Source organism: Oncorhynchus mykiss, chromosome 17 (genome assembly GCF_013265735.2).
Source record: "Oncorhynchus mykiss isolate Arlee chromosome 17, USDA_OmykA_1.1, whole genome shotgun sequence".
In the NCBI taxonomy this organism is placed as follows: Eukaryota; Metazoa; Chordata; class Actinopteri; order Salmoniformes; family Salmonidae; genus Oncorhynchus; species Oncorhynchus mykiss.
Genome location: NC_048581.1, coordinates 79,221,280 through 79,239,874, shown reverse-complemented (window position 1 = coordinate 79,239,874; position 18,595 = coordinate 79,221,280). Strand labels below are relative to the sequence as shown.

The 18,595-nt window shown below is 44.8% G+C and overlaps 1 protein-coding gene across 1 annotated transcript in view; it reads right to left on the bottom strand.

Moving 5' to 3' along the window:
- Positions 1–18,595, bottom strand: part of LOC110494642 (ski oncogene) — a 52,166-nt gene extending 33,571 nt beyond the window's left edge. The window contains exon 1 of the mRNA XM_021569886.2: positions 17,299–18,595. Coding sequence (XP_021425561.2) covers positions 17,299–18,198 — 900 coding nt within the window. The 5' untranslated portion in view covers positions 18,199–18,595. The remainder of the gene's footprint in view (positions 1–17,298) is intronic.

Sequence of the window (18,595 nt, the reverse complement as noted above, 5' to 3'; positions counted from 1 at the left end):
CTTTAAAACGGGCAGCAATGACGTTCAAAGTAGTCCTACCTCCAGAATAAACCAACAGACTACTCAATTACGATAACATTTTCTGTGACGGTTACTGAATAAAACATTTCTGGCTATGACTGTGATATGATGTTGTTAATCTATCTTGGTTGAAGTCACTCTGGATAAGAGCATCTGCTGAATGACCAAAATGTAAATGTATAAATACAACTTGAAAACCATGCTGACTAGTATTCGAATGAGATCCCCAAACACGTACATATTTGGACGGTGCGGACCAGATCCAAAAATGAACGAATCATAGAGGTCTCGGTTATGTTTGAACATCACAGTACAGTACTGCACAGTTTAGTACAGTAGAGTAGAGCACAGTAGAGTATGGTACATAAAGAGACCTAAGACAACAACATAGCATGGCAGCAATACATGACAACACAGCATTGTAGCGATGGCCGATTAATTAGGGCCGATTTCAAGTTTTCATAACAATCGGTTATTGGCAATCCACGATGAGACTGCGTGGCAGGCTGACCACCTGTTACGCGAGTGCAGCAAGGAGCCAAGGAAAGTTGCTAGCTAGCATTAAACTTATCTTATTAAAAATCAATCAATCTTAACATAATCACTAGTTAACTACACATGGTTGATGATATTACTAGTTTAACTAGCTTGTTCTGCTTCGCATATAATCAATGTGGTGCCTGTTAATTTATCATCAAATCACAGCCTACTTCGCCAAACGGGTGATGATTTAACAAGCACATTCGCGAAAAAAATCACAATCGTAGCACCAATGTACCTAACCATAAACATCAATGTATTTCTTAAAATCAATACACAAGTATATTTTTAAGCATTCATTCAAACAGCACTTTCCTGTGTTTGCCAGCAGTTCTTCGCAATGCTTGAAGCACAGCGCTGTTTATGACTTCAAGCCTATCAACTCCCGAGATTAGGCTGGCAATTACTAAAGAACCTATTAGAACATCCAATAGTCAAAGGTATATGAAATATAAATGGTATAGAGAGAAATAGTCCTATAAATTCCTATATTAACTACAACCTAAAACTTCTTACCTGGGAATGTTAAAAGGAACCACCAGCTTTCATATGTTCTCATGTTCTGAGCAAGGAACTTAAACGTTATCTTTTTTACATGGCACATATTGCACTTTTACATTCTTCTCCAACACTTTGTTTTTGCATTATTTAAACCAAATGGAACATGTTTCATTATTTATTTGTGACTAAATAGATTTGTATTGATTTATTATATTAATTGTGATTAATATGAATTTATTATATTACTCTCCACGCAGCCAGAGACAGTATTGCACATGTAAAAAACTGATTGGCTAGTGAAACGCACTCTGCCCTCTGATTGGACCAGCAAACTGTCAATCAACAGTGGCTTTGCTTATTCATAGGCCTACAGTATTGCACCAAATTTAGTTGAAACAATATTCTCTTTCAGAACTAATAAATTGTGAGTCTTGACTGTTGTCCAATGACCAGTCATCAGCATTGGCGTGACCAGAAAGAGATTGTTTCATTCTCTCCGGTTTTGAATGGCAAAAACAGAGTAGCCTGCCTACCTATGTAAATATTATCCATATAAAATATAGTTTAGCAATCTGCTATGGATCCATCTTGCCAGAACAATAGGCTACCTGGTGATTTCATTGATCATTTTCATATTTCAGATAGGCCTAGTTTGGGTGGGTTATAATTCTAGACCTCAGTGGTGGTACTGGCAATATGTCTGAAGATAGCTGGAACATCACACTACCTTCAATACTTAGCTATCGGATGAAGATGCAACATTTTCAGGCAAATGAATGACGATATTTGTGAAGAAGAAAAGGCTACAGACAGATCATGATTTCCATCAGATCCTGTAACCATGTTCAGATTTGAAGAAGACTGAAGCTATTTCAGCTACGATGTTCTTAAAAACTCAACATGTCTACTTTAGAAGTCTGATAGAACCTTACGGCTGAACCCAGATTGACATTTCAGAGCCATAATGTTCTATCTGTGATTGCACCCCCCTACAAAAACTGGTTTTACACATGTATCAGGATTTTGATACGTGGTACTTTAGGTGAGGACCTTAATGGGTTATGAAATAAGAATTCACTACAAAACAGTTTTGAAATCTGGGATGTGAAAACTTAAGATGCTCAATATCTCTAAACTGTGCTTTTCAATATCTCAGAACTATGCTTTTCAATATCTCAGAGATGTGTTCTGATTGGTTTGTCTGTATTTGTGCAGGCTTGTGATTGGGAGTGATGCAAAGTACTTAAGTAAAAATACGTTAAAGTACTACTTGTACTTGTATCTGCACTTTAATTTACTATTTATATTTTTGACAACTTTATACTTTTACTTCACTACATTCCTAAAGAAAATGATGTATTTTTTACTCCATACATTTTCCCTGACACCCAAAAGTACTCGTTACATTTTGAATGCTTATGGTCTAATTGTCACGCCCTTCTCTATTTTGGTTAGGTCGGGGTGTGACTAGGGTGGGTGATCTAGTGCATTTATTTCTATGTTGGCCTGGTATGGTTCCCAATCAGAGGCAGCTGTTTATCGTTGTCTCTGATTGGGGATCATATTTACGCAGCCATTTTCTGAGCTGACTGCTCCAGAAAACTTTTTTTTCTGATATTGCAAATGACCTTGAACATAATTAGATTGGCACTAAAGCCAAATTCACTCGGTGAAAGATATTGGTATCTTTTTCATAATAATTTAGACAACTTACTTTGAAAAGCTCTAATTGTGCTGTTTGAGACTTGCCTTAGCTAGAAAGGCAGTTTTGGGCAAATGTTGATACGCTGAATGTGTGCCTGTGTTCATGTTGGTCCATGCCAGCCCCGCTTCATCAAGGCCCAACCCAGTACATCACGTGTTTTCACTCTACAGATAGGGTGGAAATTACCTCAGCGCAGTAAAAGATGACAGGCGCGCTAGCACTGCTCCCCAGATGTGAGGAGAAAAAGAGGAGGAAGGAGAGAGAAAACCATTCGCCTGAACAATTTACTGCAAACCCCTGAGGAGCCCTGTGATTGAGGGTTCAAGTCCAGTTCCAGAGGTTCCTGGTCTATCTCAGCAGTACTCAGCCGCAGGGAAGACATATCCTGCTGAGGCGCGCGCGTATTCACACTCACACAGACACAAACACTCACACACACTCTCGCAAAGACACACACATTCACAAAAACACACTTACTCATACAGATGTGCACAAGCAGACACTTACTCACAGATACACACCCAGACACACACACACTCTCTTACACACATGCACTCTCTCTCTCTCACACACACACTCTCTCACAAAGACACACACACACCTACAGAAACACACTTACTCATACAGATGCGCACAAGCAGAAACACACACACACACACACACACACACACACACACACACACACACACACACACACACACACACACACTACTCAAAACCCCACTGTCACTCCGTCTGCACCCCACTGCACCTGCCAGCCACACAAAATCCACTTCTTCCCACTGTGTCCGGCCAAGGTCCTTTATCCCATTTAGTACAGCCTGCACCACAACAAAGGAAGAGAAATTAGGGTGCCGGCTGATGAGAGGGTGACTAATCCCTCTGGAAAGGCTCATTCTATCATCAGCCTGTACAGTTGAGCAGCTGAAAGGCCTGCATTAAATATGGACCTGCAGAGATGGGAGTCTTTGTGGAGATGAGCTCCAACAAGGCCCTGTCATAGCCCTGGAATAATTCATACATTCCATGTGTGACACAGACTGACCTATTGTTGTGTCTGTCATGGGTTCATCTGCAATGTCACTACTGTAACTGTATATCGTTGTATTAACAACGTACCCAATCTTTCAATAGTGAAATCGGAACGTTCCACAATGTAAAGATAATCCATCTCTTAATCCCTATTCACTTACTCCCTCTCAGGAGCCCTTGCTTCATCTTATCCATTGCCAAAGAGCACATTACACCCAGAAAGGTCAGGTCACTGCAGCCTCAATAGGAGCTGGATACTCTGCCTCTTTACTATGCAGCAGATTAAGCTGTTGGTGCCAAAAGAGGAGGTGACGACCCAATTTATGATGATAATCTGAAAAGCAGCTTGGAGATTTTTAAGGTGATGTAAAAGCTAACCTCTGTCCTAACACTGTACAATTACCTGCCTTAAGACACTGGGTTTATAAGTCTCCCCATTATGGGATAAAGGGCAAGTCTCCATCCAAGCTCTATTTCAGGCTGAGTCAGTCTGTGTCTGTCTGCGGTCCCGCTGACTGGCTGGAAATAAAGCCAGCCAGACTCCCGTCAACGCCACCGGCTCACACAGCCCCACTGGGCAGACCAGACAGAGGACGGGAGCTCCAGTTAAGGGCCCCACCCTGGCAGCGCCACAGAATGAGGCCATCTCATCATCTAAGGCCCCTGCAGAGGGAAGACGCTCTCTCTCTCTCTCTCTGAGCCTATAGCATCCCCAATCGGTGCGCCTGTCTCTCTAAATGCGAGAGCCGCCATGTCAGATATGGAGGGAGGGAAGAAAGGGAGTGAGGGAGTGTGTGGAGGGATTAAAGGAGAGAGACAGAGCCCTGCTCTGGTGAGTAACCAGGAGTGACACGTCTGCAACGACACATCAAGGCTTTTGAATGAGGGCACTTCCTGTTAGAAACAGGAAGAACAAAAGAGAGAGAAAGGACGGACTAGTCAGATGCTTTGCGGTAAAGAAGGAGACAGTAATGGGGGTGACCATGACAGACCAAGAGGCCTGTAATACTGAATAAACAAGTCTAACTCAGCCCAGTACAGACCAGTAGAGTACAGACACCTGTGCTGAATTAATTTGATATGTGAGCCTGCCTATCTGCCTGCCTGTCTACCTGCCTATCTGCCTGCCTGTCTGCCTGCATGTCTGCCTGTCTGTCTGCCTATCTGCCTGCCTGTCTGTCTGTTTGCCTGCCTATCTGCCTGCCTATCTGTCTGTCTGCCTGCCTATCTGTCTGTCTGTCTGTCTGCCTGCCTGTCTCCCTACCTATCTGCCTGCCTGCCTATATGCCTGTCTGTCTGCCTGCCTATCTGCCTGCCTACCTATCTGCCTGCCTATCTGCCTGGCTGCCTATCTGTCAGTCTGCCTGCTTATCTGTCTGTCTGCCTGCCTATCTGCCTGCCTGTCTGCCTACCTATCTGCCTGCCTGCCTATATGCCTGTCTGCCTTCCTGTCTGTCTGCCTGCCTATCTGCCTGTCTATCTGCCTGGCTGCCTACCTATCTGCCTGCCTATATGCCTGTCTGCCTTCCTGCCTGTCTGCCTTCCTGTCTGTCTGCCTGCCTATCTGTCTGTCTGTCTGTCTGTCTGCCTACCTATCTGCCTGCCTATATGCCTGTCTGCCTTCCTGCCTGCCTATCTGTCTGTCTGTCTGTCTGTCTGTCTGTCTGTCTGTCTGTCTGTCTGTCTGTCTGTCTGTCTGTCTGTCTGTCTGCCTGCCTGCCTATCTGCCTGCCTGTCTGCCTACCTATCTGCCTATATGCCTATCTGCCTTCCTGCCTGCCTGTCTGTCTGCCTGTCTGTCTGCCTTCCTGCCTGTCTGCCTTCCTGCCTGCCTGTCTGTCTGCCTGCCTATCTGTCTGTCTGTCTGCCTGCCTATCTGCCTGCCTGTCTGCCTACCTATCTCCCTGCCTGCCTGTCTGTCTGCCTGCCTATCTTCCTGTCTGATTTTAAGAGCACACATGGGCTCACAGCTTTTCACCAATAGACAATAGCTGCTCTGCGAATCCCAAAGCTTTTACCAGACAAAACTAGCACAGAGGGAAATAGCCTAGCCATTAGGTGATGTGGTTAATAGGACTGGTTGTCTATTAGTTTGCAGGGGGTGGATGAGCAAAGACACCGCAGTATGAGAGCCGAGTATGAGAGCCACAGTATGAGATATCAAATGCACTGCCTTCAAGGCAGAGCAGAAACACAACATAGTAGCCTATCTTGATAGGATATAACAGAGTAGATGCACAACATAGTAGCCTATCTTGATAGGATATAACAGAGTAGATACACAACATAGTAGCCTATCTTGATAGGATATAACAGAGTAGATACACAAGAGAGTAGCCTGTCTTGATAGGATATAACAGAGCAGAAAGGCAGAGAAATTAGTCTCCCACTCCTTCATTCAGAGCAGAGATGGAGCCTGGCTGTCTGGTCATCCTGACATCACAGTCATCCTCACCCTCTCTCTTCATTTGCAGAGGGACAGGCAGGACTGAATGACTGCAGATGAATGGCAGCCTTCAGGGCAGTAGGAACGGTGTGCTTTCTATGTTCTGTAGTGTAAAATAGGAATTGTAGGGAGGAGGAGAAGCTCTGTGCTGTAGGGAGAAGGAGGAGGTGGTTGGAGGTCTGTGTAACGAGGTCTGCTGTATGTGGTGTAGTTGGAGGAGGAAGTGGTTGGAGGTCTGTGTAACGAGGTCTGCTGTATGTGGTGTAGTTGGAGGAGGAGGTGGTTGGAGGGCTGTGTAACGAGGTCTGCTGTATGTGGTGTAGTTGGAGGAGGAGGTGGTTGGAGGGCTGTGTAATGAGGTCAGCTGTATGTGGTGTAGTTGGAGGAGGAGGTGGTTGGAGGGCTGTGTAACGAGGTCTGCTGTATGTGGTGTAGATGGAGGAGGAGGTGGTTGGAGGTCTGTATAACGAGGTCTGCTGTGTGTGGTGTAGTTGGAGGGCTGTGTAACGAGGTCAGCTGTATGTGGTGTAGTTGGAGGAGGAGGTGGTTGGAGGGCTGTGTAACGAGGTCTGCTGTATGTGGTGTAGTTGAAGGAGGAGGTGGTTGGAGGGCTGTGTAACGAGGTCAGCTGTATGTGGTGTAGTTGGAGGTCTGTGTAACGAGGTCTGCTGTATGTGGTGTAGTTGGAGGTCTGTGTAACGAGGTCTGCTGTATGTGGTGTAGTTGGAGGAGGAGGTGGTTGGAGGGCTGTGTAACGAGGTCTGCTGTATGTGGTGTAGTTGGAGGAGGAGGTGGTTGGAGGGCTGTGTAACGAGGTCAGCTGTATGTGGTGTAGTTGGAGGAGGAGGTGGTTGGAGGGCTGTGTAACGAGGTCAGCTGTATGTGATGTAGTTGGACGACGAGGTGTGTATTCTATAGGGAGGAGGACGTATCTGTTGTGCAGGGTAGAGGAGGGTGGAGAAGGGGAGGCCTGCCTGCCTGTCTGTGTGTGTTGTGCTGCTCAGCTCTGGCACACTCCTCTCAGCCCACCAGCCAGAGAAAGAGCACCAAGTTCTCATTTAGCAGAGGAAGAGCAGCTCTGCTTAGCAACCACATCGGCCCTCCAATCACAGGCCTACTGTATGGAGGAGACTCCAGCCTGTGTGTGTTTGTGTGTGTGTGTGTGTGTGTGTGTGTGTGTGTGTGTGTGTGTGTGTGTGTGTGTGTGTGTGTGTGCGCGCGCGTGCGTGTGTGCGTGTGTGTGTGTACTTTGAGAGAACTCTGAATGCTGCCTGGGACACACACTCAGTTAAAAAACATATTTCATGCAAACCAGACTTTCTAACCTAGTGATTACAGAATAATGTTGGTTGCTAACAGATGCTTTCCTCTCCGTCTTGGGTTGTTTGAATTCTGAACTGAACCTGCAGTGAGAGTTAATCTGTTCCAATTAATCCTAAAATAAATGATGTATATCCTGGAGAGCAAGGAATTAGTAAATCATTAAAACATTCACTACTTTTACAATTCAGTGACTGTAGCCTACAATTTGCACCAGCTACAACTGAAATGATTGCATGATTTGTGAGCATTTAAATCCATCATTTGGAACAAATGCAGTCTGAACATTGAACAGTCTTTTTGATTTAGCTACGTGAGCTAATCCTCCTGATAGTTTTGGGGGTGGTTGGTGGGCGGAACGTAGGCGAGAGCAGCATGCCGATTTGTCATATGGCACCAGCAGGACCTGCTCTGTTCTGTTCTGGCTGGAGCAACATTACTGTAGCACTGGTCTGATAGATCAACAAACACAGACTAGTACTGCAGGTCAGTTCAAAGGCAAACCAAGATGGACATAATAACTAAATAAAAAATGATACTGTCTGTGGCTTCAAAAAGTGTAGAAAGACTAACATCACTGACTAACATCACTAACATGACTAACATGACTAACATTACTAACAACATTACTAACATGACTAACATGACTAACATGACTAACAACATTACTAACATGACTAACATGACTAACATGACTAACATGACTAACATTACTAACATTACTAACATTACTAACATTACTAAGCTCTGTGTGTTGCTGCAGCAAGCAAGTCTGGAAGACATATTCTCATATTTCTATTTCCTGTTCTCTAATAATCAAATAATGAAAATTCCAGACAAAGTTAGCAGTAACTAAGTTAGCAGTAACTACGTTAGCAGTAACTAAATTAGTAGTAATAACTAAGTTAGCAGTAACTAAGTTAGCAGTACCTAAGTTAGCAGTAACCAAGTTAGCAGTAACTAAGTTAGTAGTAACTAAGTTAGCAGTAACTAAGTTAGCAGAAACTAAGTTAGCAGTAACTAAGTTACTAGTAACTAAGTTAGCAGTAACTAAGTTAGCATGAGGGAAGAGGAACGTTACAGTTTCCTTGTCTGAAGAGGTCAAACTTAGACACTAGACTCAGACCCATCACTCAGATCCCCAAAGAGCCGTCCAGATGTTAATTCTCATCCAAACCGAGTCAGTGCATTCTAAGAGTGTTCCAGGATTAAAACCTCCTCCTCCCAGCAGCAGCTTAGTCCTCCTATCCTCCCAGCAGCAGGTGCAGGCTGCAGGATTTTCGCTATCCACACAGATGGAGCAGAGTCTTAATCATGTATCTCATAATCACGAGGCTATCGCAGATGAACTGATGATCATAAAATAACACCAAACCCCATCCAGGCATCTGTTCTCAGCAAGACTACAGTCACAGCCACAGCTAATCTCCTCCTCCTCTCCACCTCCTCTCCTCACTAATCTCCTCCTCCTCTCCACCTCCTCCCCTCACTAATCTCCTCCTCCTGTCCACCTCCTTCTCCTCACTAATCTTCTCCTCTCCACCTCCTTCTCTTCACTAATCTCCTCCTCCTCTCCACCTCCTTCTTCTCAAAAATCTCCTCCTCTTCACCTCCTTCTCCTCACTAATCTAATTTTCCTCTCCACCTCCTCCTCACTAATCTCCTCCTCCTCTTCACCTCCTTCTCCTCACTAATCTCCTCCTCTCCACCTCCTCCTTGCTAATCTCCCCCTCCTTCTCCTCACTAATCTCCTCCTCCTCTTCACCTCCTTCTCCTCACTAATCTCCTCCTCTCCACCTCCTCCTTGCTAATCTCCTCCTCCTCTCCTCACTAATCTTCACCTCCTTCTCCTCACGAATCTCCTCCTCCTCTCCACCTCCTTCTCACTAATCTCCTCTTCCTCTCCACCTCCTTCTCACTAATCTCCTCCTCCTCACGAATCTCCTCCTCCTCTCCACCTCCTTCTTCTCAAAAATCTCCTCCTCTTCACCTCCTTCTCCTCACTAATCTCCTCCTCTCCACCTCTTTCTCATCACTAATCTCCTCCTGTCCACCTCCTTCTCTTCACTAATCTCCTCCTCTCCACCTCTTTCTCATCACTAATCTCCTCCTGTCCACCTCCTTCTCTTCACTAATCTCCTCCTCTCCACCTCCTTCTCTTCACTAATCTCCTCCTCCTCTCCACCTCCTTCTTCTCAAAAATCTCCTCCTCTCCACCTCCTTCTCCTCACTAATCTCCTCCTGTCCACCTCCTTCTCTTCACTAATCTCCTCCTCTCCACCTCCTTCTCTTCACTAATCTCCTCCTCCTCTCCACCTCCTTCTTCTCAAAAATCTCCTCCTCTCCACCTCCTTCTTCTCACTAATCTCCTCCTCTCCACCTCCTTCTTCTCACTAATCTCCTCCTCTCCACCTCCTTCTCCTCACTAATTTCCTCCTCCTCTCCACCTCCTTCTCCTCACTAATCTCCTCCTCTCTACCTCCTTCTCCTCACCAATCTCCTCCTCTTCTCCACCTCCTTCTCCTCCTCCTTCTCCTCACTAATCTCCTCCTCTCCACCTCCTTCTCCTCACTAATCTCCTCTTCCTCTCCATCTCCTTCTCACTAATCTCCTCCTCCTCTCCTCACTAATCTTCACCTCCTTCTCCTCACTAATCTCCTCCTCCTCTCCACCTCCTTCTCCTCACTAATCTCATTTTCCTCTCCACCTCCTCCTCACTAATCTCCTCCTCCTCTTCACCTCCTTCTCCTCACTAATCTCCTCCTCTCCACCTCCTCCTTGCTAATCTCCCCCTCCTTCTCCTCACTAATCTCCTCCTCTCCACCTCCTCCTTGCTAATCTCCTCCTCTTCACCTCCTTCTCCTCACTAATCTCATTTTCCTCTCCACCTCCTCCTCACTAATCTCCTCCTCCTCTTCACCTCCTTCTCCTCACTAATCTCCTCCTCTCCACCTCCTCCTTGCTAATCTCCCCCTCCTTCTCCTCACTAATCTCCTCCTCTCCACCTCCTCCTTGCTAATCTCCTCCTCCTCTCCTCACTAATCTTCACCTCCTTCTCCTCACGAATCTCCTCCTCCTCTCCACCTCCTTCTCACTAATCTCCTCTTCCTCTCCACCTCCTTCTCACTAATCTCCTCCTCCTCACGAATCTCCTCCTCCTCTCCACCTCCTTCTCCTCACTAATCTCCTCCTCTCCACCTCCTCCTCACTAATCTCCTTCTCTGACTGTCTACTGTTAAACACCACCTTTAAAGAATGTACACCACATCAACAAACCCTGTACCATCTATTTGTCATAGGTGATGAATAATGGTATGAGGTCTACTTGAAGATGTACTTTCAGGTTAGTGTGCATGCTTTTGAAGCAGACAGACAGTGACCAGTCAGTGGCGACTGGCTGCCCTACATGGAACAGGATGCCATTGATACAGACATACACAGCAAAGTGCTCAGTCATAGGTTTCCCACCCTGGGAGAGGCTGTGAGTTAGAGACATTTTACCCACGCACCACCCAAAGAAACAAGACATTAACAAAAAGGAATGGCTGCACTTAACAGCCACTGAAAGGCAGGGCTCTGAAACAAAGGAGGTGGCTGGTCTTTACCACACATCACCCATGACAGAGCTCCAGCTGACGTCCTTTTAACAGGGGGTCAGCCTTTGGAGAATGGAGGGTGAGACCCCAGTGAGCTCCTCTGTGAGCTCCTCTGTGAGCTCCTCTGTGAGCTCCCCACATCCCTCTTTCTGATACACTGCCTCTCACTCTCCTTCAATCACATATAATACGAGATGATGCACTTCTCTAGTTATCCATGTTTTGAAAAGGGTTTACAGATGAGGCAATTGAACAGACTCAGAGCTCCTTATATAGAATCCTACCAACAACACTCTGGGCTGGATGCATTATCCACATAAATATGTGTTTGCTTAGGGACTAGGCTATGGTTTAGGTTGAACTGGAGGCAGAGGTTGGAGATGCTGGGAGTTTGGCTTGGCTGGTCCGTTTAGGGTAGGTGCTGGTCAGTGAGGAAGTGTGTGTTGGGTCAGCGCTGGTCAGACAGGGGTGACTGAGGGCCGGGCCAGGGGCAGGGGGGATGAACCATGTGTGCTCTCAGGGCTTCCCAGAGGTTAGCAGACAGATAGGTGCGGTAATGAGCCGGCAGTGAGCTCATTTGAATCACCCAGCCCAGCTGATCCAGGCATAATACATGCCCACTCACATGCACATACTGCACACACACTCATACACACCCCCTCACACACACACTCATACACATACACACAGACACATACAGACAACACTGTCTTTTACCCCTACCTACATGTGCATATTACCTGAATTACCTCAACTACCTCGTAGCCCTACACATTCACTCTGTACTGGCACTCCTTGTATATAGCCTCATTATTCTATTGTGTTAATATTTCCTATTTTTTCTGCTTATTTTGATTTTTTGTGTACTTTTTAACTCTAAAGCCTTCGGGAAAGTCTACACATGTCGTATTCAGCAAATGTGACAATTTAACGTTTGATTTGATTTGTCTTGCTAGCCATAAGTTACACAGAGCAATACCTAAGCACACAGATGTAGGGCCTTACACGCACAACAAACACACACCGTCCCTCTCCACCTCAGAGTACAGTACTCAGTTTACTGGTTTGGTCCCAGGTTTGAGGCTCATTTGATGAACAGAACAATGGGATGAGAAATGGCATAAATATCCATTCCATTAAGGAAGGACTACATGGGTCTCCAGAATCCGCTTCTCTACACTCATACACAAGACTGACGTTATTGCTCTTACTTGTTAAGCTTATTATAAGAAATATTGGACAATGAGGGAGGGAAACATATTTTAGTCATTCCTTACAAAAGCATATTTTATGTACTTCCCCTAAATAGAAGAACAGTTGAAATTCATATTTCAGAAAATCAATCAATATCATTTTTTATACCTTTGATATTTGGTTTCATAAGATCCTTTGTTTCTGTTGTATGCTGGTGTACTTGGTTCCTGTATTATAGATACTGTGGTACTATGTGTTTTTGTATTTGTGTGGTTGCTAGGCTAGTTCGGAATAATATTTGTTATTTGTATTTATTTATTTGCTGTGTCTCTCTGTCCTTTATCAGACAGCCATCTGGCCAGTGGACTGGACACAAGGACATCTGATTGGACGCTGTCAAAAGAGTGGGGGTGAGTGGGGTCAGTCTCTGTGGATAGAGGTCAGGTGTCACAGCTCTTTAACAACACATGTTAAGACCTTGCTCCACTGGGCCCACATCTCTTCAATGAGAGTCTACAGCCTGTTTTCCTCCAATCTACCCCCCATCTTTACATTAGGCAATGGCTAAACTACCAAATGCAGGATTCAATTTAAAACAGACACAACGGACTTCTGACAGGGCCGTACTGGCCATCTGGCATTTCGGGCAAATGCCAGATGGGCTGGTCCATTTTCAGCCCAGTTGGCCTGTCTAACTGGGGTTTTTAGCGCAGTATGGGGGCATCAAGAGGGGGGGGGAGATTGGGCCGGTGTGTTAGAAAAGTGTCACGACTTCCGCCGAAGTCGGTCCCTCTCCTTGTTCGGGCGGTGTTCGGCGGTCGATATCACCGACCTTCTAGCCATCACTGATCCATTTTTCATTTTCTATTGGTTTTGTCTTGTCTTCCTTTACACCCGGTTCCAATCTCATCATTACATGTTGTGTATTTAACCCTCTGTTTCCCCTCATGTTCTTGTAGGAGATTGTTTGATTGAATGTTATGTGCAAGTCATGTGTCGGTGTGCGACGGGTTTTGTCCCCACTTTTATAATTTTTTTGTATATTTTGGTTTTTGGAGTTTTATGAGCACTTATTAAACAACCCCGTTTATACCAAGTTCATTCTCCTGCGCCTGACTTCCCTGCAACCAACACGCACCCATTACAAAATGCCAGGGACGATTTCTGGTCCCAGTCCGCCCCTGACCTCTGGTGTCATCAACCCTCAATTCCCTGTCTGCTTTGCACCCGAACAATGATATCCAACTATAATACTGTCTCTAGCTATGTAGAAACCCTGTTCAACTTGTTCTACAGAACTTTGGAAATGTTTATAATTTAATTACCTATTATCTCAATATACTTTCTCTTTTTATTGAAAGAAAATACTCAAAAATAGCAAAAAGGTCATTTTTAACTGAACCTAGTTTACAGAGCTCTGTGTACAGTAGTGTAACTGAATGCCCAAACAGACAGACATGATCCTGGATGAGGTCTGACCCAACACACACCCTGACATTAGTGTGGGTCTGAGGTCGGTTGATAACATTGTTGTTTTTTTATGGGTAAGCGAGCCAGGGCTGGCTGCTAGCGACCCTGTCAGTCCAGCCTCTCAGCAGCTTCCCCTGTCAGAGTGATGTATGGGAGCACTGGTGTGCAGCTCCCCAAGGACCAGGCCTGGCTGTCTGCTAACTGGGACACTCCTGACTGTGAACCAAGGCAGGCAGGCAGACACACACCACAACCCCACACCACCCTATGCCCCCTGAAGCAGAGACCTCACAGTTTTGAAAATATGAAACACACTGACCATATATCATGTCATGATGACTACAGTTAGGACAGCAGCGGTAAGCAACAGGTGGTGGAGATTTTGCCACACAGACATTTTTTCTTTAGGTCCAAGCCACTGTGAGGTTCTGGATGTCCATTTCTTATGTGGAAATGACACAGATGATGTAATTGTATTATTAAATGTGCATTAACTGTGAGATTTTGAAAACTGTAGAGGGCACAATGTTACTGTGTCTCAAAAGAGAGACATTGGAAGCCGTTTTACAAGCACTTTAGAAATGAAGAATATACACTACCGTTCAAAAGTTTGGGGTCACTTAGAAATGTCCTTGTTTTTGAAAGAAAAACACATTCGTCCATTAAAATAACATCAAATTTAGTGTAGATATTGTTAATGTTGTATATGACTATAGTAGCGGGAAACGGCTGATTTTTCATTGGAATATCTACATAGGTGTACAGAGGCCCATTATCAGCAACTATCACAACTGTGTTCTAATGGCACATTGTGTTAGCTAATCAAAGTTTATAATTTTAAAAGGCTAATTGATCATTAGAAAACCATTTTTGCAATTATGTTAGCACAGCTGAAAACTGTTGTTCTAATTAAAGAAGCAATAAAACTGGCCTTCTTTAGACTAGTTGAGTATCTGGAGCATCAGCATTTGTGGGTTCGATTACAGGCTCACAAAGAACTGTCTTCTGAGACTCATCAGTCTATTCCTGTTCTGAGAAATGAAGGCTATTCCATGGGAGAAATTACCAAGAAACTGAAGATCTCGTAAAGCGGTATGTACTACTCCCTTCACAGAACAGCACAAACTGGCTCTAACCAGAATAGAAAGTGGAGTGGGAGGCCCCGGTGCACAACTGAGCAAGAGGACAAGTACATTAGAGTGTCTAGTTTGAGAAACAGAGGAGGCGACTCCGGGATGCTGGCCTTCTAAGCAGAGTTGCAAAGAAAAAGACATATCTCAGACTGACCAATAAAAATTGAATATTAAGATGGACGAAAGAACACAGACACTGGACAGAGGAACTCTGCCTAGGAGGCCAGCATCCCGGGGTCGCTTCTTCACTGTTGACGTTGAGACTCACGATTATGCATTCTTGTCTCTTCCATAGCAGGCTTAAAAGAAACACAGACTGGTAGATGCATAATGGATTATGGTCATTGTAGTTAATTATCATGTTTTATGCGCTAACCTATGTAGAATATTGGCCTGTTGGAAACTACAACTCCCTACTACATCGCACTGTTCAGGCTGGATGTTATTTATCTCTAGAGAAACTGTGCAATATGCGCATTGAGCTCACTGGAGAAAAAAAACACAATTTATTTAAAATATTTGAACTGACGTCATTCAATTAGTTGTTAAAAACTGAAAAAGAATCTATATTTCGGTTAATCGCTCAGAACTAATATTCAACCAAGCCTCTCTTGGTCGAGGTAGACCTCCATTCATTTCTAATAATACATACAAATTCCAAAATGTCCTGTATAGGAATGATAATGAAATGTAAAGTCACTAAGAGGAATATTGAAGAGACATAGCCTGTCTCCTGTTCAGAGTGTAGTTGTTACACCACAGTGAAACATAGTGTCCAGTCATTAGCTAAGTCCCACTCAACAGCTGTTGTGAGCTGAGGGAAACAGCCACCATGTCTCCCTGTCCTTTGTCCACTCTGAACATCTGTGAGCCTCGCGTGGAGCCAGGCAGCACAGCCATAGACCTCAGGCAAGTGTTCACCCTGAAAACCTTCCACCACCCTGCATTCAATGGGCTCAAGTTCGCACGCACGCACGCACACACACATACACATAACCTATCCTGATCTAACACACATTGTGATAACTCATAGTTCATTAAACTCTTATCCCCTAACCCACCTTGTGGCCCAATAATGGATTCCCCAGTCCCCCTCCCTTCTCTGACACTAATAAAAACGGTCATATGAAGATGCCCTTGAGTTACCCTATGGGGGATCCAAGGAGAGTGGAGTGGAGGACCACTCAGGGTGTGAAAGTTTGAGGTTCTTTTGTTTTCAAAGGAACATTTTAAAACAACCTTTTCAATGTGAATTTAAACCAATGTACCTGCACTGCAAAAAGGCAGAGAGGAAAAGATTGGAAAAAAATAATGTGTGTGTGTGTGTTTGTGTGTGTGTGTGTGTGTGTGTGTGTGTGTGTGTGTGTGTGTGTGTGTGTGTGTGTGTGTGTGTGTGTGTGTATGAATGTATGAATGTGTGTTGAGTGAGTGAGTGAGTGAGTGAGTGATTGAGTGAGTGAGTGAGTGAGTGAGTGAGTGAGTGAGACCAATAGAACAGGGCAGGGGGAGGGGCCATCATATACAGGTTGGTCATCCCTACTGTACATTGTCAGTTGCAAATGTAACAGTGATGGAATGACTCAATATTGTGGGCTAAATGGCATGCAATAAGATCATATTCAGTTTTCCTTAGTTGTTCTTAACACGCAACTGTGTAATAGGGCCATTATTTCAAAACACTACCATTGATTAATGAATAACAACACATTAACCAATAGGTTATCACAAATTATAAACTGGGTGGTTCAAGCCCTGAATACTGATTGGCTGACATCCATGGTATATCAGACCTTATACCACCAGTATGACAAAACAGTTGTTTTAATGCTCTAATTACATTGGTAGATTAAAAAAAACATGAGCTGGTGCATACCCAGAATAATAGTTTGTGTGGAGGTGCTGACTAATGGCAAATAAACTATAAACTATCAAAATAAAGAAAGTCGGATGCCGAAACGTTGGTAAAAACCCATTAAATTGCCAGGAGATTACACATGGAGTGTGCCACTTTCTTTCTTTTGATAATTACATTGTTTACCAGTTTATAATAGCAATAAGGCACCTTGAGGGTTTGTGGTATATGGCCAATATACCACGGCTAAGGGCTGTATCCAAGCACTCCGCGTTGCATCATACGTAAGAACAGCCCTTAGCCGTGGTATATGGGCCATTTACCACACCTCCTCGAGCCTTATTGCTTAATTATACAACGGGTGGGTCTAATCCTGACCCAGGTTGCTTCTAAGGAATTATCACTTAATTAAATGTTAATGTATGTTATCAAATATGTTAAAAGATATTTTAAACACAAACTTAAAAAAAAAACTTGAACAGACTTACACGGCATGATTTGTTTGAGAACTTGTTCACGAAGTCAAATTTGCCCTTCATTTCTTTGAGGTTCTGATCCAGGACAGCCTTCTCTTCTTTCCCCGTATAGTCCGGGTCCAGGAGAACATAGACCCGCCAGTTAGCCGAGTCGAACCCCCAGTGAACTGTCCGGTTCTCTAGTCTTTTGTGACTATGGACCACAAACTTGTGAGTGGGGTACATGAGTCTGCAGTCCATGCATTGGATACAGGCGGCATTGGGACTGGTATACAGTTCTGGGACAAATAACCCCTTACACCTACCAAAACATTCGTGGTATACTTTGAAGCTTTTTTCCGTCCTCTCCAACTCTAGGGAGCCAGACAACTCTTTGTTGCAGTGAGGAGGGTAGATACCACAGTAAATGAGGGCATTGCAGAGGCGCTCAGCATCCGTCTGGGTGATCAGTCCGCATGATGGGGCAGAGAAGGGCAGGATACCCACGACTTTGAGGATCTCCAGCTGGTCGGCAGTGCACCGGGAGCAGTAGATATGCAGGTCGTCGCACACCGAGTTGATCTGCTGAAGCGAGAAATCCCGCAGAACACTGTTTAGAATCTGCGGCAGACACAGCCGTTTCTCGCCGCCGACCACGAAACAAGAAATTGTCTCGCGCTCCAGGACAGTTTCGCACCTTTCGATGGAGCGGTCGGATGGAATGAACAACGGCCCCGATAAAACCTGGGGTGTCAGGGGAGGCATGGCCAGCATCAGTTCAGCTGTTTTTCCATCTTTGTTGAAGAGAATTTCCTGGTGCCACCGAGCGGAGAACGCCGCAGGTCCACCAAGGGAGCTCCTGGAACTCAAATGAAACTGCTTCAGAGTTTGCTGAAGTCCGGGATGAGGCTGAAAGCTTGATGGAGCCTCCATGTTTTTGCCACTAGAGAAGTGAGTTCAAATGTACGCGACCTATTTTAATCAGTTGTCTTCAAAATCCACCAAAAGAGCATTTCCATGTCACTAGAGAATGTCACCACCGGCCCAGGTCGTTATCTGTTAAAAAAATGAGGATAAGACACTATTGAGTTGAAATACTCTTAACTCTCCCGTCCACAGATAAGATAAATCCGTCGGACCACTCACATAAGAGCGTCAAAACGATACAATGTTTATCTTCTCCAAAGCAGTCTCTGGTTGCAATGTCTATGTCTAGTCTGCACGATGTGATCCTCAAACATGCCAAGTCTGAGCAGTCTGGCGTTCTCTCTCTCCCTCTCTCTCTCTCTCTCTCTCTCTTTCCCCTCCCTCTCTCTCTCTCGCTCTCTCT